Source organism: Choloepus didactylus, chromosome 5, assembly GCF_015220235.1.
Source record: "Choloepus didactylus isolate mChoDid1 chromosome 5, mChoDid1.pri, whole genome shotgun sequence".
In the NCBI taxonomy this organism is placed as follows: Eukaryota; Metazoa; Chordata; class Mammalia; order Pilosa; family Megalonychidae; genus Choloepus; species Choloepus didactylus.
The window spans coordinates 99,043,043-99,060,386 of NC_051311.1; the positions used below are offsets into that span (position 1 = coordinate 99,043,043).

The 17,344-nt window shown below is 34.3% G+C and overlaps 1 protein-coding gene across 2 annotated transcripts in view; it reads right to left on the bottom strand.

The window, feature by feature from the left end:
- Positions 1-17,344, bottom strand: part of PCLO (piccolo presynaptic cytomatrix protein) — a 460,751-nt gene that overhangs the window by 419,392 nt on the left and 24,015 nt on the right. For both annotated transcript variants that reach the window (XM_037836537.1, XM_037836536.1), the window contains exon 3: positions 15,309-16,721. In XM_037836537.1, the coding sequence (XP_037692465.1) occupies positions 15,309-16,721 (1,413 nt within the window). The remainder of the gene's footprint in view (positions 1-15,308; positions 16,722-17,344) is intronic.

Here is a 17,344-nt window from a genome sequence, read left to right on the forward strand (position 1 = left end):
GAATCACCAGTTAGGCTTGATCTATTCAGGACAGCCCTTAGAAGGGCCAGGGCCCTGCCTTAAGTCAGACATTTGAAGCACAAGAGGGATTTCACATGAGGGAAAAGAAGATGAAGGGGCCCACAAGGCAAGGAATGTTAGAGGTCTCCAAAAATTGAGTGTCCCCCAGCTAACGGCCAATAAGAAAACAGGGACCTCAGCTCTATGACTACAAGGATCTGAATTACAACATAAAAGCTCTTAGAAGCATGTTCTCCAAAGTCTCCACATGGAAACACAGAGCAGACTACACTTTGATTTCAGTCTTATAAGATCCTAAGCAGAGAATCCGGTCATGCCATGCTGGACTCATCATCTCCAAAACTGTGAGCTAACAAACAGGTGTTGTTTTAAGCTTCTAAGTTTATGGTGATTTGTTACACAGCAATCAAAAACTAAAACAACTGCTGAATAAAGTTCAGTTTTTAACTTGTGAGTAACATTAGTTTTTAAATGGACTTTTTTTTATTTTAAAATGTTACTTACCTTTTTTAATATAAACAGAAATCATATCATTAAAAAAGTACAAATGATATGATTGTTTATTTTCACATAATTTAAATAACATCTATCTGTCAAAAAAAAAGTATATTTACAGTTTCACTGAGAATAACAATGTTTTAATCAGCAAATGTCTGATTGATATTTAAGAGCTGGGATAAATCATTATAATAAAGCTGGCTGCTGGTTATCAGTTACAAAAAGTAATAAGATAAAATCTTCTCTTAATCCAAATTTTTTTATAAATACAAAAAGGTGAACAACTCATTTAAATATCAGGAAAGAAAATAAATCTCAGACCATAGCTGGAGTGAATTAAGCCATTTAGTCATTAACTTTCTGTGAACATTTCTTATGCCAACATATTCTTGTTGGTAATCACTTCTCAGCAATTTTCCAAGGCTTTCCAAGTATACTCATTTTATACAAATCCATGATAAAACTTCTGTCAATAAACTTTCAAAATCTTAGAGATAGTTTGCCTCGTTTCATATGTAAAGAAAGCACTCATATTAATATGCCACAATCATAGAAAGAAAATCATTAAGTAAGTAAAAATAGAAGCAGTGTTGACATCACAAATAAAAGAATACAACAATGCATATGTTTTCATTTTAGTCAGGGTTCATTACTTTTTACTACATTATATAAAATAATCTGAAATAATCTTTCAAGCTTGGAGTAAAGGCCTACACTTGCCATTTAACATCAAAACTAATTTCATTATGCAGCTAGATTCTCGTAGAAGTGCAACTTCACTGAGAAAAATCAAATCATTTTTAATCTTGCCGTTTAGTAAGAGGTATGTCATGTGCCTTTAGATCTGGCAGTTGGAACTAACAAAACTAACATTTAGTGAGCTGCACCAAGTGCCTTTACCAAGAGCTTTACCAAATACCAAATGTTACATATATTCACCCTTGTAATTCTTACAACAGCCCCATGAGTAGGTCCTCTTATCATCCCCACATTACAGATGAAGAAACAAAGTCACAAAGAACTTAAGAAATCTGTCCTGGCAAGACAGCTAGGAAGCAGGTGAGCTGGTTTTCAAATGCAGATGATCTGGTGTGATAGGGCCCAACTTGACAACTCCCCTACCCACCTTTCATGGATCACCAAACTGATTTTCTCTTTTTCCTTGAATCTTAATTTCATTCACTTATCCCACAGCCTTAAAAGAAGATGCATCATCCTCTGTGGGCCCAATTTTATCATAAGAATTTATTTGAAGAAAATGTCTCAATAGATATGGTATATGTGTCCTCTTTTATTCTTTTGAATGAAGCATACTGAGGTAGAAAAGTGGTCAAATATATAAGGTTGATCTTTCAGAATTCTGAACCAATATTTCAGTTTACATGGTCAGAAATTACAGCTGTAATATATACTGGATTAATTCATTGATTCTACAAAGATCTTGTGAGAGTCTACTGTATTCCAAGCACCTGAAATAGTACCTGGCAGTCAAAGAACTTACTTTATAATTGAAAGAAAAAAATAAAAATAGGAGAAGGGTAAGAAAACTTTGAATTATGTTATAGCAGCGAGGGGCAAGTGACAGTATTAAACAGGGAGATCAGGGTAGGCCTCACTGAGTAATATTTGATCAAAGAACTTAAAAAATATAAATTTCCTATTTTTTCATATGAAAAAAGTCCATCTTCTTACTAATTTTTCCATATCTTAAGAACATATGTAAGGAGACACATGTTTTTACTCAAGACCTTTTATGAGGTCTTTCAAAATCCTTGCAGCCAATATTGGATCAAATAACTAAATCTCAAACCATTTATAACTACAATTATAACTATTAACATAAAACTTGCATTTCACTCTACATGTCACTTAACTAAATCTGTGTTTCCTTTACTGAACAAACATGTATTGATTACCTAGTAAATGCAGTCATTTTGCTAGTACTGAGGAGACTAATTCCTTATTCTCAAGGGGTTCACATTCTAATGAGATTATACTAGTAAACAGACAATAGCAATACTGAATAAGAAGCGTGACTGCAGTACAAGGGAGAAAGAAGTAGGGGTCAAGAGGAAGTGACATCTGAAACGGATCTCAAAGAATGGATAGGAGTTATCCAGCGGAAGATGTAAGCAAGTGGAGATTATTTGGGGCTTGTGCAGAAGTATGGATAAGTGAAGGTACATACTTTGCTCTTGGAATTGAATATAGTTGTACAAGACAGAAGATTAAGGGATTCAGTAGAAAGTGATTGATAAGGAGACTGTACAAATAATCATAAATATTTTAGAGGATGAATTTTGAGAAACTCAGTTTCCCCAAATAAACCATACAGAGTCTACTGCAGTAGTAAGGATGAAAAGTAAGGACTCACACAAGATTTTCATAGTGAAAATAAGGAGAGATCTTTAGCAGGTAGAAATGATAAGAGTTGAAAACCTATCGCTTGTGGGAAGTGAAAGAGAAAGAGTAACCCAGAGTGACTCTGAGGCTCGTGGTGCCTTGCGCTATGACAGGGAACACATAAAGAGAAACGCAAGGGGAGAAGATGATAAATCCAAAATGGGACATGTTAAATATGAAGTTTGTGGTTTAATGCAACTGCTCCCTAGATAATGTAATTTATGACTCTGAGGGCAAAGGAAAGAATTCTAGGAATGAGAAAGAAGTGAAGGTACCAATTAAAAGTATTTAATATTAAAATACTATTTCCTGAGCAATATGTCAGAACCTATGCTGAGAAGATTAGATTATTTCATCTAATCCTTGCAACTAGACTCAGAGGTCACCACCCTCTTCTACCTTCATTTTCCCTCCATTCATTCAGAAATGTTTACTCTATGTGGCAGTCACTACTCAGGGCAAAAGGCATGCAGCAACAAACAGGACAAACAAAGCCGTTCCCTGTGAGATTACCTTTCATAGATGAAAATCTGAGAAGTGACTCACCCCAAATCATATATGTGGCCAACAGGTGGTAGGACTAGAATTTGAACCCAGTTTTAATTCAAGTATCTGAGACTTTAACCAATATGCCATAGATGGCAAATATTAAATACTAAAAAATATTAAATATGTTCAGAAAACAAAGACTTCGCCAAAGCAACTTGATTGGGAGTAAAGGATAGGCCCTTTCCAAACAAATAGTTTTCACTTTTTATGTCCTGGAGTGAATTAATAGTAAAATTGTTAGAGGTCCAATGGGAATGGGATTATCATTAATAGGAAGGTAGTCACAGGAAAGCAATAGAGGCTACAGAAGTGAAGCTTCTGGGATTCCACCCAGCAGATTCAAGAACCCCTGTTCTGAGTTAGTTTTGCAGAGATGAACAGAAGATAGCCTGAGGATGCTTTCCTCACCTTGGTCTATAGGTCTGTATGACTCATCCTGAACAATGCTATTTAAGCTAATTAGGGAGGCTCTCATCATCCATTTTGTTTTGTTTTTAAACATATATGACTTGATTACACAGGTTTTGTTCACTAACTTAATCAAACCTCTTTTGTTCCTTTTCCATAATGACAAAATGTTTTTGAGACATATCTCTACATCGGCATTTCCCAACAAGTGTTTTCTAAAACACCAGTTCTACCAAATAAATAAAAGAATTCTGTGGTAAAGTAAGTTTGGGATAAACTTCATTAAACAAAGTGCTGTATTACAAGATCTCTTATAACACCAAAGTCTAACATAAGCAATTCATATTTCTAAGAGGGATTAAATATGAAGCATTTCTCAAATTTTCTTGATGAGGGAATATGTTTTTAGTGAAACACCTTGTGGGATTAGACTTCAAAGAAATCCCCCTTGGGGGAAAAAATTGTCTTAGATTATTCAGACAATATACAATCAGATTGTATTGGGACATAAAGTTAGTATATGTCTTTATATTGCATTACAACGCCCTGAGAAAACCGACTCTAGGTGGTTTGCCATCCTGATAAGTAAGCAAGGTTTTTAAATAGAGGATGATTCTTTTTATAAAAGTCATGAATAATATTCAATATTTTGTTTTGCATAGCTCAGCGGACACTAGTCACTTCTATCTATTTGAGTCTTTTAGGTCTATTATTAAGGGTTTTATGTACTTAATAATACTTACATAATTACTTCTGTGTGTTTGAGAGATTTTTTTAAAAGTGGAGAGTGGTTATCATTCCAGTTACTCATGTATTACAAATATGATAACAAAAAAATGTTGGTGAATAAAACCAGAATGGGAGAATAAATACAGGACATATAAGAGATGTCAGAAGCCCAAATAGTTTCACAAAGCCTCAGTAAATAAAAGGAATTAACTGGCATGCTTGCAAACAGTTTACTCAGCGAAAAGGTATATTTTTTACTGAGTGCTCTCATTAGTTTTCTATTGGACCTGTGGCTCAGGTTGAGCAGTTCTAGTTTTAGCAGGAGCAAAAGAGAATTGCTTTTGATGGTTCTTGGAGATTATGAGATAAGCAGCAATATGTGGTGTGTTGAAAAATCAATCTACCTATAAAGTTATGGAATAGTGAGGAAAACTAAAACTGTATTAAAACTTTATTATTGTTATTCTGAAATGTTTAAAAGGTAATTTAAGTGAACACTACAAACCAAATTCCAGTATTTAATAGCAATGAAGATAAACCTTCTCACAACCATCATTGATCAGTGCTGTTTAATACATTATAGTACTAAAAAAAAACACAAGAAATGAGCTACAGAAACAGTGCTGATTCCTCAACAGCTTTTCTTTCTGTGGCTTTCCAAACTGTTAAATTAAAATGAAAAGTCTTCTCATGCTAACTGCTCACAGACACATTTTCTCATTAAATAAAAAAACAAAAAAAAGAGACGCAGAAAGTATTTAAATCCGACTTTGGGCAATCCACACATAGAGATCTGAACATATTTTTATTCCTATTGCTAATTTCATGTGTAAGACATTTTTGAGTTCTCCTGCTTATTATATTTTCCCTTGTCACTACACCTTGCTTTCTAAAAATGACAAGGCAGATGAGAAGATGTGATTCACAGTTCCACATATCAGTTCACAACACTGTGTATGTCATCCCAAAAATAAAACCTTGTGGTACTTTAAGTTCTAGTTTCTTCCCAGGGGAATTTCCAGCTTTAGATTTAAAAAAACACATATATAGACATACATATACATATATACATATATATGTAGACATATATATGCATAAAAAATTTCCAATTTTAAGAAATATTGAAGCAAAAATTATTGTTTCAATTACTTATATGAATATCTATTATTACTAATTTTTCCTAATAGTGGATGGATCTATTCTAAGTAGTATAAAACTGTCATGTAAACTACATTATAAGTTGTACAGACTCATATTTAGACCAGAAACATTATTTTGCCATCTGATTAGGTGGGGTTCTATAATTTATTGAAGGAGTAATCCCAGAGTCATGCTGGCTGCATAGTGGAAATGCAACTGAATTTTTTTTCAAATCATATTAATGTTATATTAATTTGTGGGATTATGTAACCCCCAAATAATGGGGCAAGGAAAGATTAATATATAGTAATAAAGAGCATGCATTTTCTCAGAAGCAATGCTTGTTTGAATGAAAGATTGAATTGTTTGTCTCATAAATTTCCCTTTGGTTTATTTTGTTCACAAACTGTTATTAAAGGAGGGAATTTTTAGAAGGAGATACAGAAAACAAACTCAGTGAAAGGATATTTTTATTTGGTACTGTAGCAACCCACTATCGGGCTTTGAGACCTCAGACATATCACTTCACTTCTCTGAGTCTCATAAGGAGTTTCATGGAGGATCCAAAGCGAGAGAGACTTCCAAATGGGCAGCCTCCTGTCCTCAGCCAAGTGGTTGAAGTCTGCTTCAACCACCACACATCCACTTTTATTTGTTTTCTACACTAGCTCTCTATATGTAATAGCATCTGAAGGTATTCATTATATTTTTAAGCTTCAAAACCCACTGGACTATTAGTACCTCTTGACAAAAACAATCCCATGGGTCTCTCTTGTTCCTATAAGTCTTGCTGGGTCTGCCAACAATACAAGCTTTTGACCACTCTTCATCCTGGCCATTTCTGAGGGTTGTGTGTGCAGTGGGCAACCTTGATGGGTAAGGTTAATATCTCCCTCTGGAACAACACAGACTAGCTTATTGACAGCTCAGTGTTCCTCAACCATGATTCAAAGCCACACTGCATGCAGAGCATCCATCTAGGCCCACATCATGCAACCCCACTGGGAATAGGGGGCAAGGAGAACTGACACAAATATGCTGATACTCATGCAGGTTGATATGCTATAAGTAATCAAATATTTTTTCTCTGACGCAGGAGTATCATGTCTATTTCTAACATCAATGAAAGAGTAACAGGCTAATTTATTAGCCTGTAAATAGGGGAAACTCAAATTTCAGGCTGGACAAAACTTTACTACTAGACCACTTTGCCAAGCTTTTCATGGACATTTAATGTATTTAAATATTAAAACTAGGCTAGTAATAGATAACACCTCTTAGGTTCTAATGTATTGCAATAGCTAGAAGTAAATACCTGAAACTACCAAACTCTGACCCAGTAGTCTGGACTCCTGAAGACGATTATATAATAATGTAGATTACAAGGGGTGACAGTGTGATTGTGAAAACCTTGTGGATCACACTCCCTTTATCTAGTGTATGGATGGATGAGTAGAAAAATGGGGATAAAAACTAAATGACAAATGGGGGGGACTGGGGGGATGGTTTGGATGTTCTTTTTTTACTTTTATTTTTTATTCTTATTCTGATTCTTTCTGATGTAAGGAAAATGTTCAGAAATAGATTGTGGTGATGAATGCATAACTATATGATCATACTGTGAACAGTTGATTGTATACCATGGATGATTGTAGGGTATGTGAATATATTTCAATAAAACTGAATGTAATAAAAAAAAAACTAGGTTAATAAAAATCATAAGATATAATACTGTAAACCCAGATAGCTAACAGAAAAATCAGGGATCTAGAAAAGTGAACTGTGCTTTAATGAGAATTTATTACATGATAAAAGTGGCACTATAAGTCAGAGTGAAAAGGATGAATTACTTAGAAAATTATTTGGGGGCAAACAGCTATCTATTTTGAATACGTAACATTAGACCCTTCATCTCTCACTTTACAAAACAAAAAGTAATTCCAGATACGTAAAAGATACAATATGATAAATAAATTACAGATGTTTTAGGAGAAATTTTAGAAGTCTATTTTTATAATATAAAGGTGAAAAAGGTTTTCTTTAGCAAAATCAGTATCACAATATAAAAGCAAATTAAAAAATTTGACAGCATAAAAATTTTTAAAAAACAACATCATGTATGGAAGGAAACACCAAAAACAAATTATAGACATGGGGAAAATCATTTCAACCTAGGTTGACAAAGAGTTAAAATCACTAAATATTATAAGAAATATATGATATCCCCTACCCCTCCAAAAATAAAAAGAACAATGGATGTAAATAGGCAATTTGAAAAGGAGAAACATAAATGGCTGATAAATTCATGAAGCTGATAAACATATGTTTAATTTCAAAAGTCAGGAAATTCAAATTAATTCAACAATGCAACATAATTTCTGACTCATGAAATTTATAAATATGAAATACTAGTCAGAATGTGGGGAAAAAGAGACATTCAAAAATTATTTGTAGGACTATAAATTACTACTACATCTTTAAAAAGCAATATGACAATTTGTTTTTTATATAATTTTAAAGACCTGTTTGCCTTATTCTTGCATATCCAAATCAAGGAATTTATATAACATGTAAAAATACCATGCAAAAATACATGTCTAGACATTGTACTGCAGCTTTATTTGTATGGGAACAGAAACCAGAAACCATCAATTCCTCAGTTTTAAAGAGGAAGATCTACAGCAATATGGTGAGATATTGTGCAGCTTTTAAGAGAATGAGGTAAATCAATGAATGTTGACTTAAAAGAATGTCCATTGTACACGCTTTAGTGAAGAAAGAAGCCAATGAAAACATTTATAGTAAAACCACATATTCATTTCAAAATAAATAGATTATTTTAAAAAAACTAGCCACAAAATTAAAAAATCCCAAATCCTTCTACATGTCACTATGTATATACATTATAAAAGCAAGCAAACAAAAAAAGAAAAGAAAAGCATGCCTGAATAAATACTAAATCATTGACAGGAAATGCATGGAGAAGAGGAAGCTATTCATTTTTCTTCAGACACATCAGTACTATATGGATTGTTAAAATGAAGAACTATTACTTTCGTATTTAAAAATTTTTTGTATTTAAAAATTTATAAATATTGTATTTAAAATTATTGGAAAAGAGGCTAAAAAGTAAACATGATGGCCTTCAAGGAAATAAAGGAAGAAAATATTGACTAGATGATATATTCAAGCTCTAATGGTCTGTGTTGCTGAGACTTCTGGTGGTGTTTGATCTGAAGTCTAATGTTTCTTACCCAAAGAACACAGGGACAGTATAAACAGACCCAAGAGTTCTGAAAGAAAAGAATAGAGGAATCATTTGGAACCAGAGGTGTCAGTGGAAACAGAGCACAACCTGACCTACAGGTTGGTCTGGTCACAGCACACTGGTAAGTAGTGTGGATATTGGTTACTGCCGATCAGCAGGACATGAGAGCACTGATCCTTTGACCAGGCCATGCATCCATGGTCTATCTCTTACTGAGGAGAGGCTTGTGACCTATCTTCTCAGTATAGCATGCAAAAAGAACCAGTTATCTCTTGTAACATAAAGAAACCATCCTTGAAAGGGTGCAACAAATATAAAAATATTTGTTTTTCCTGTGTATAGAGAAGGACTATCTTATACAGCAGCATAATGCAGTGCACGCATATGCAATTGCAAAGTTAAATGATAAAAAGGCAGCAGAAGCAGCAATATTTAAGGAAGAAAGACTTATACAATAGTGACTGGACTTAAGTGAATTCAGAGACAGTCAAAAGAAGCCTTACAGCCAACACACTTTTAGAAATATTAATGCCACCATAAAAGACAACAATCAGGTCAGTGAGGACAAGGATGAAATCCAAGAAGGGAGCAATAAAAAACGATGGCTTATTCAATACCAGAACTAGGCCTGTAATTAGTAAGGAAGAATAGGTGACCTAAAAAGGATAAGACTAATATATCTTATTTAAGCCAACATATCCAAAGTATTATCATCTCAAAACATAATCAACATAAATTATTAGTGAGATGCTTTACATTCTTTTTTCATATAAGTCTTTGTAATCTGGTGTGTATTGTACTCCACAACTCAATTTGGACTATCCACATTTCAAGTGTTTGTTAGCCATAAGTGACCAATGACTATCTTATAAGACAATGCATCTCTAGAAAAATGGTAATACTTACAGAAAGCTGTCAGAACATAAACTGAAACAAATATTGTGGAGAAGCAGTTTAAGATGTGTATAACCGATGACCAAGCAATTCTACTGGGAATGTACCAAAGGAGATTATACAAAAAATGTTGGTAGAAGCAGTGATTTAGCAACAGTAACTGCCACTAATGAAACAACTTAGAATTATCATTTTCAGAAAGTAAAGTGTTTGCACGCATTGGCAGGAATATAATAGCATTTATTGCAGCTGGAAGTAGTATGTTTAATATCCTGACATTTGCCAATACGAAGGCAGGACAGATCATTTAATTCTCCAGGCATATGTTTGCACCCATAAGTGCTGACCAGCTGGTAAACTTAACTGGAAAAAAAACTGGCAGAATGATGCTACCTTCTATGCTTCTGAACATCTGAATCTACCCCGCTCTTCTAAATTCAACCATGTAACACAGTCGCTATTATTCTGTGTGCTCCAAATGTTACCTGAATTTGATTTATATATTTACAAATTTGTTGGTATTAAAATCCTAGTAATTACCCAATGACACAACTTACAGGTAGGTGAGAAGAGAACAAGCGACATTGGTTATCCAGTTCTCTAGGTTATTTATACATGTAAAATAGAGAGAACACTGGCTCAGGTTGTGAATTATACCTCTGCAGTTTGAGACCTGCATCACGCAAGTACTCATTTGCCTGACCCTAAAGGAATGATAATACCTACCACACAGTACTGTGATGAGAAAAGCGCCAGACATAATGCCTTTCCCATAGGTCTGGTCAAACACCAGCTTCCCCAAAACTAAGCAAATAGCAGGAAGAATGACATCACTCTACAATAATATCTGTACAATGTTTTGCCTGGATTGTAATTAGAATCATATATTTAAATTTAAGTTTTAAATAACATTTCTGGTTAATCAAAGAAATACAAACCAAAGCAACAATATTATACATTTTTAGCTCTCCAAATTAACAAAACTCATTGTAAATGATATTATTCAAATTTGGAGAGGCTGTAGTGAGAAAGCAATCACATATGCCAGAGGTAGCAATGTAAATGCTATCACATCCTCAAAAAGAATTTGACACTCCATGGTCCTTATTCCCTGATTTAGTAACCCTAAAATTAGTAAGCTTGCCTTAGGAAATAGTTAAAAACACAGACAAATGTTTATGTTCACCTTATGTATTACAAAAAGTTCATATTATTTATAATAAAAAATTTAAACAACCTAAATCCCTACTAGAGGAGAATGACTATGAAACAATATACATCCATAGAATTGAATAATACCTAAATCATTTAAAATTTTATTTAAGAAGTGCTTAATCACATGGGAAAAATGTTATAATCTAAGTATAAATTAAGATTGAGATACAGAACTACCATGTAGAATGGAAAATTAATGATGCACAAAAGCATAGAAAAAAGGCCTAATGGGAAAATTACTTTCATGTTTAAGGTTTCGTAAACAATGATATATCTTTACTTTAAATCATATTTGGACTTATTCAACAAAATATCATGTAATAAGAAGGTAACATATCAAATTGCCTAAAAAGTTTGTTTTATAAGCAAGCTTATAAACATTCTATGTCAGACCAAAACAGCCAACAGGTGTCTCCTTTTTTGCCAGGGATGCCAGAAATTTTGTCACAGAATCTACATAACCATTATGTAATTCTTTTGACACAAATTTATTGGAAGGAGAGAATCTTTTCTCCTTAGATTTCTGATCACTCATTTAGCCCTTTAATTCCTCTTCTAAATATAAACTTAAGTGCTTTTTAGGATTGGATATATCATTTTTAAAGTATTAAATAATGATCTTTAAAGCAAAGGCAAGATATTATTTGTTTGCCAACTAAGACATGTAATAACACATCCCCTATTTGGCCATCCTTGAGTAATGGATAGAGAAAGCAGAAGCCACTGGCTGGAGAGTAAATATCCGAAGGGATCTGTTACACCACTGGGCCTCAAATCTCCTCAAACGGCTTGTCTGTTGCCTAGTGACAAATACATGCTAGTTATCCCTGCATCCTTTAGGCTTTGAATATTATCTTACCAAGGAAATTAAATTGTGATTCTAGGACTTCCTGAAGCATGAGGAAATATTTTTAGTTTTAAGTCTTATTTTCATAGTAAAAAAGTTACTTTTAAAATAAGTAGTAAAAATAATAAAATAAATATGACAAATAAATTTGACTCATTTTGCATTGAAACTGAACTTGAATGATGTAAATTCACTAGGTAAATTGCCAACACAGGCTGTTTTTCTCAGCATGCTTCCAAATTCTGTATGACTAGATCTCTCTGAAAGCCTTACTACCACTTTTAAAACCCCTTGGAAAATATCTTCCCTGAGTCGACAAAAATGAAAACCTAAAAGAATTATTTTTTTGCTAACCAGGTTTAACAGACTATAGTACCATTTATACAAACTGTTCATCAAACAATTAAACAGTAAAGCTTAGGCTGAAGCCTGACTGAGCCCCAGCGTTCTACAGGGGTCTCCTGGAGTCCCGGTGGTGCAGCGGGGATATTGCCACTGAGAGATGGAAACAACCTTAAAGACAGGAGTGTTTGATTAATGATGGGGAGGATGGAGAATACTACAGCTTTCCAACCCAGAACAAACTACAACTAGCTCTTCTCACCACCAGAAGAACAGAGTAGCAAAAGGGGAGGGCAGGGTACCATCAATAGGAAAAGAAGTCCTGCCTCACACTGATGAGTGCCAAAGAAACAAGGGCTTTTACTAGAGAACTAAATATGCTTTATTACAAAAATAAAATGAAATTGTTGCATCCTTTTTTGAGAAAGACCATTTCTTCATACTTCAGGCATAAAGTCTAAGAATTTTCAGAATGTGTTCTCTGACATAGCATGAAATTACAGTAACCAGCCCATCAGAAAATACTGGATCACAAAACAAATATCACAAGCAGAATGAAGAAACAGTAGAATGAAATATGGATTAAAGAGGGGATGCTTTCCTAACCACTCCTAGCCGAGGGAAATGGAGAGAGATTAGTGGTATGAACACTGGGATCACACTATAAGTCTATTAATCCTATTTAGAATTTAATAAGCATATATCATACATCCACATACATATATATCTCCTGTATATGTTTTACATACGCACACACATATACATATATACGTATATATCTCACACACACGTATGCAAACACACGCTATTCTTTTCAAAAACCCTTTCTGCCAGTCCTCTAAAGTCCTCTGAGGCACTAATAATAAGAACTATTTGACTATGGATTAACTCAACTAAGCTTCAGTCATTTCCTTCATGCCAGGCCAGCCACTGGACTTTACCTAGAAACCAAAGGGCACAAAGGCCTTAAACTAACTGAAAACTTCATGCAGATTAGGACAGACAAAGTGAGCCAGGAACACTATTCATTTTTGTTACTTCGGATTTTTTTTCTTCTGAAACATGACCTTCCATATTCAAAGAAATTACTGCAGAGCAAGAGTGTGAACAACAACAGATCATCTAAATCCCATTACTCAGATTAAAAATAAAACCTTTCCTAAACCATCTAAATATATGAGATCTTTTATATTTTCAACCTATTCAATCTATTGAAACTTCACAGGTGTTCTTTGTAATTCTCAGCTTCATGCAACCAATCTTTCCAAATTTCTACCTCTAAAATATAATTTACCAACATAGAGAAAACAAAGAATTTCATAAAAGGTTTTTTATCTTTCTACCTGAGGGCTCTCATTTCACACTGTCTAATGTTGACAGAATTCCAGTAATCACCTATGGTCCAGAAATAAACATATATGTCTTTATTTACATTTCTTAGTTATAGTCCTCTCCCAACTATATACACTTTTTTAATGTGCTCAAAACACACTTTAAATGCAGAAATTATAGTTTGCATTTAGTGGTACAGTTTGTTTTATAACTATTTAAATTAACTGTATTGTGGTGATACCATAAGGCTCCTCATTAAGGGGTATAAATTTTTAAATCTAGAAAATAAATACAATGGTACCGGAAAAAATAAAATTGCCCTCTGCATGAATTCACATCAAATACAGCTCTTCTAAAAATACAAAAGAAATTTAAGGTTCATTTTTTTGTTTTGCTTTTAACTTGAATCCAAAACTCCAAAACACTGCAAACAATAATTACAGTTCTTACCACTCATGAAATGCTGAAAAACCAGCTTTCACTCACCTTTAAAATGGATCTTGGTTAACATTATTCACCAAAGCTAAAAGAGGATAAAAATCTCCTCAAATCTATAAGGATAATATTTTCATATGGCATTAAATATTATGTTAAAGCAACCTGTCTTTCTAAAGTAAAAAGTAAAAATCTTTTATGGTTTATTCTTAAGAACATATATTTAACTCAAAAAGCATACCAAAAAAAAAAAAAACCCTAAAACTTCCTTTATACAGATGCCAACATCTATTCGATTTCTCCGTTCCAAAGAACTGCAAAATCAAGAACTGTAGATTGAAACAATGCATAAGTGTTTTTGATTTGTATAACAAAAGAAACATTGTTTGACCATTTCCTAAGTATTTATTAAAACGTTGTTACTTATCTAAGAGAGCAGCAATCATTGAAATTCCAGTCTTTCAAGATCCAAAAATTCTAATAGCACTAACATGCTACTAATGCTTATAGATTCATTCTTTTATAACTGTATTAGATAGAAATGTGCCATCTGCTTTTCTGTCATTTACACTGGGGAGAAAGTGGTCCTGTCATCTTATAAGAAACAAAATCCCTGACATTAATTATTGAAATCTACATATTTTATTTCTTTCCACAGTTCCTAATAAAGTACTCTATTATATTGGTGCTAGATAATATCTCAAACTGAATTATAAAAAGCCTAGATATAATAAGTTCAAGCCACTATTTTCTAGTAAGCAGCAGTATTAACTTACATAAAGTTATTAACAATTTTTTGTAAAATAGCAGTTTTCACATTGCTTATGGATCTGCAACCAATCAAACTTTTTTTATTTTTAATGAATTCAAGAGACTGGCACAAGTAGAGGTATAGAGAAAAGTAAATGACAACTCTTATTTGGCATTTATAGTGAAAAACAAATATCTCTTCAAAGACATAGATCTTTAATTCATAAATGATTGGAATAATTGTTATTTTAAGTTGTCAACTTATTTGATCTTATTTCTGGTGTATTAACTCAGATAAGTATAAATTACATGAACTCTTAAGATTGGAGTGAACATTTAGTAATTAAAAGTTCTAAAAAATTACTATTGATTTGCTTCATTCATCAGAAATGCATTTCTGCTCAGAAATTTGGACATCAAAGTATTTCAGAATAAACATCGAAATATGTACATCCATATGAAACATGTGCAGCTTACCTCAGTCAAATGTGGTGTAGGGTTAAATCCACAGAGATTACACACCCGATTCTTACATTCAGTGCAAACACTGAAATTAGGAGGATCCCTGGAACTTATGTTGAGTTCAGTTTTGCAGAGAGGACAGGCTGATTCTGGTTTAGGGGTTGTCTCTGGTTTAGGGGTTTTCTCTGGTTTGGGGGGAACAGCAGCCTTTTGAGGCACAGCCCCTGGAGGTTTGCTCTCCTTAATAGGTTGAGGCTTCTTTTCTGTTTCTGTTCTTTTTACTGTTGGAACTTGATCAACTTTGGACTCTGATTTTTCAGCTACTGGAGCTTTAGTTTCCTTTTTCACAGGTATAGCTTTCACAGGTGCTGATGGTGTCTGGCCTGTAGATTTGGGTGGCCCCTGAGAAGTGGGTGGCTGTGAAGGAGGAGGGGCTTGCTTTGTTGGGGCCTCTTGCCCACTTTGTGAATGAGGTCCAGGCTGACCTGCTGTGGAAATTAAATTTGACGCCTGACTGAAGATCGATGCTCCAAACCCAAAGAGTTTACCAGTCACAGTTTCTTGAGGAGTTGTAGGTTGTGATTTAGGGGCATCAGTAATACTTCCCAGATTAAGACTGAAACGTCTCGACTGCTCCTGAGGCTTGGGGGGCTGCTGAGACATGGGAGCAGTCTGGCCAGTGATAGGTCGTGCACCAGATGGGGTTGGCGACCCTTTTGGCATTGGCTTGGCATCTGGTTTAAGACTCATTTTAGTTTGTGCTTTCTTGGGTTCTTCCCTCTTTTGAATTGGATCAACCTGTTTTTGACCTTTAATGTCTGAACTAGAACCAGGACGTGAGATAATTTTCGAATCTGATGCAGGTCGAGGTATGGCTTTAGAATCTAAGGGTGTGACTTTTTCACCTGTTGGTGGAAAACTCTGTGAAGGTTTGGCAGAGTCTGTTTTCAAAGGAGGAGCTGTTCTCTCCTGAGCCTGTGACAGCACTTTGGAGTCTGGAATGTCAGGTTTGGTTGCTACTGATGATGAAGACGCAATGTCTCGGGCAGGCTTTACCAACTTTTGCTGCTTTAATTTATCATCAGCCACAGTGGCCTTGGTCTGCTCAGGGGGGACAGAAGGCTCCTCAGGAGGGGCTGGCGGGACCGAGGACTCTGCCACAGTAGGCTGCTTGGCTGTAGCTGGGGGAGGACCATGAAGGGTTGGTTGTTTCACTAGTGGTGAGGGCTTTCTAGACTCAAGTGGCTTTGAGATATCCTGTTTGAGTGCAGTATCCTTCTTTGGGGAAGTCTGCTGTGATTGCAGGGATGATTTGCTCACCATAACAGGGGCAGTCTTCGGTTTGGGCTGGGGTGATGATGGAACTAGAGCCAGATCACCACCTAGAGCTCTTTGCATCTGACAGTTTAAGCAGAGCCATTCTTTCATCTAGAAATAATATAAAACTATGGTCACTGAAATAATACTGTAAAAATGAACATTTCAAAAAATGCATAGTACCATTTGAAACTGTTTCATAATTCAAAGCATAAAATATCAAGTTATTTTCATCAATTTATATTGAAATATAAAAATTTAATTACATTAAAATACAACTAATATATGCACTTTGAAAGTTATCACTGCTCTCTATATATGTTAAATTTCACAATGGGAAAGGCATTAAAAAACTACAATTAATGAATCTCTGAGAAAAACACTCTATTTTGAGGAAAATAAAAAGAAAAAATCAACAAAGAGTTGTATGTTTCTACCAACATAATTTCGTTATTCTTTGCCTTTGATTTACTCAGTTTGATTACAAACAGAAATAGAAAACCATGTATATGTAAAACACTGGTTATAGTAGATTCTATAAATCAGTTATGTTACATATTTTCTCTATCCGTGGCTCATAAAGAGGTTTTAGTTACACAGCCCAGGTTAGGCATGGTATTGGAACATCTCTAACTTCTTAAGTTAGCAGAGCACACCGCTGAGATGATATATTCAAATGTGTGAAAGCAAAAAGTTGTTAACCATGCTGGGTTGGAAAAAGAAAATTCCTCTGA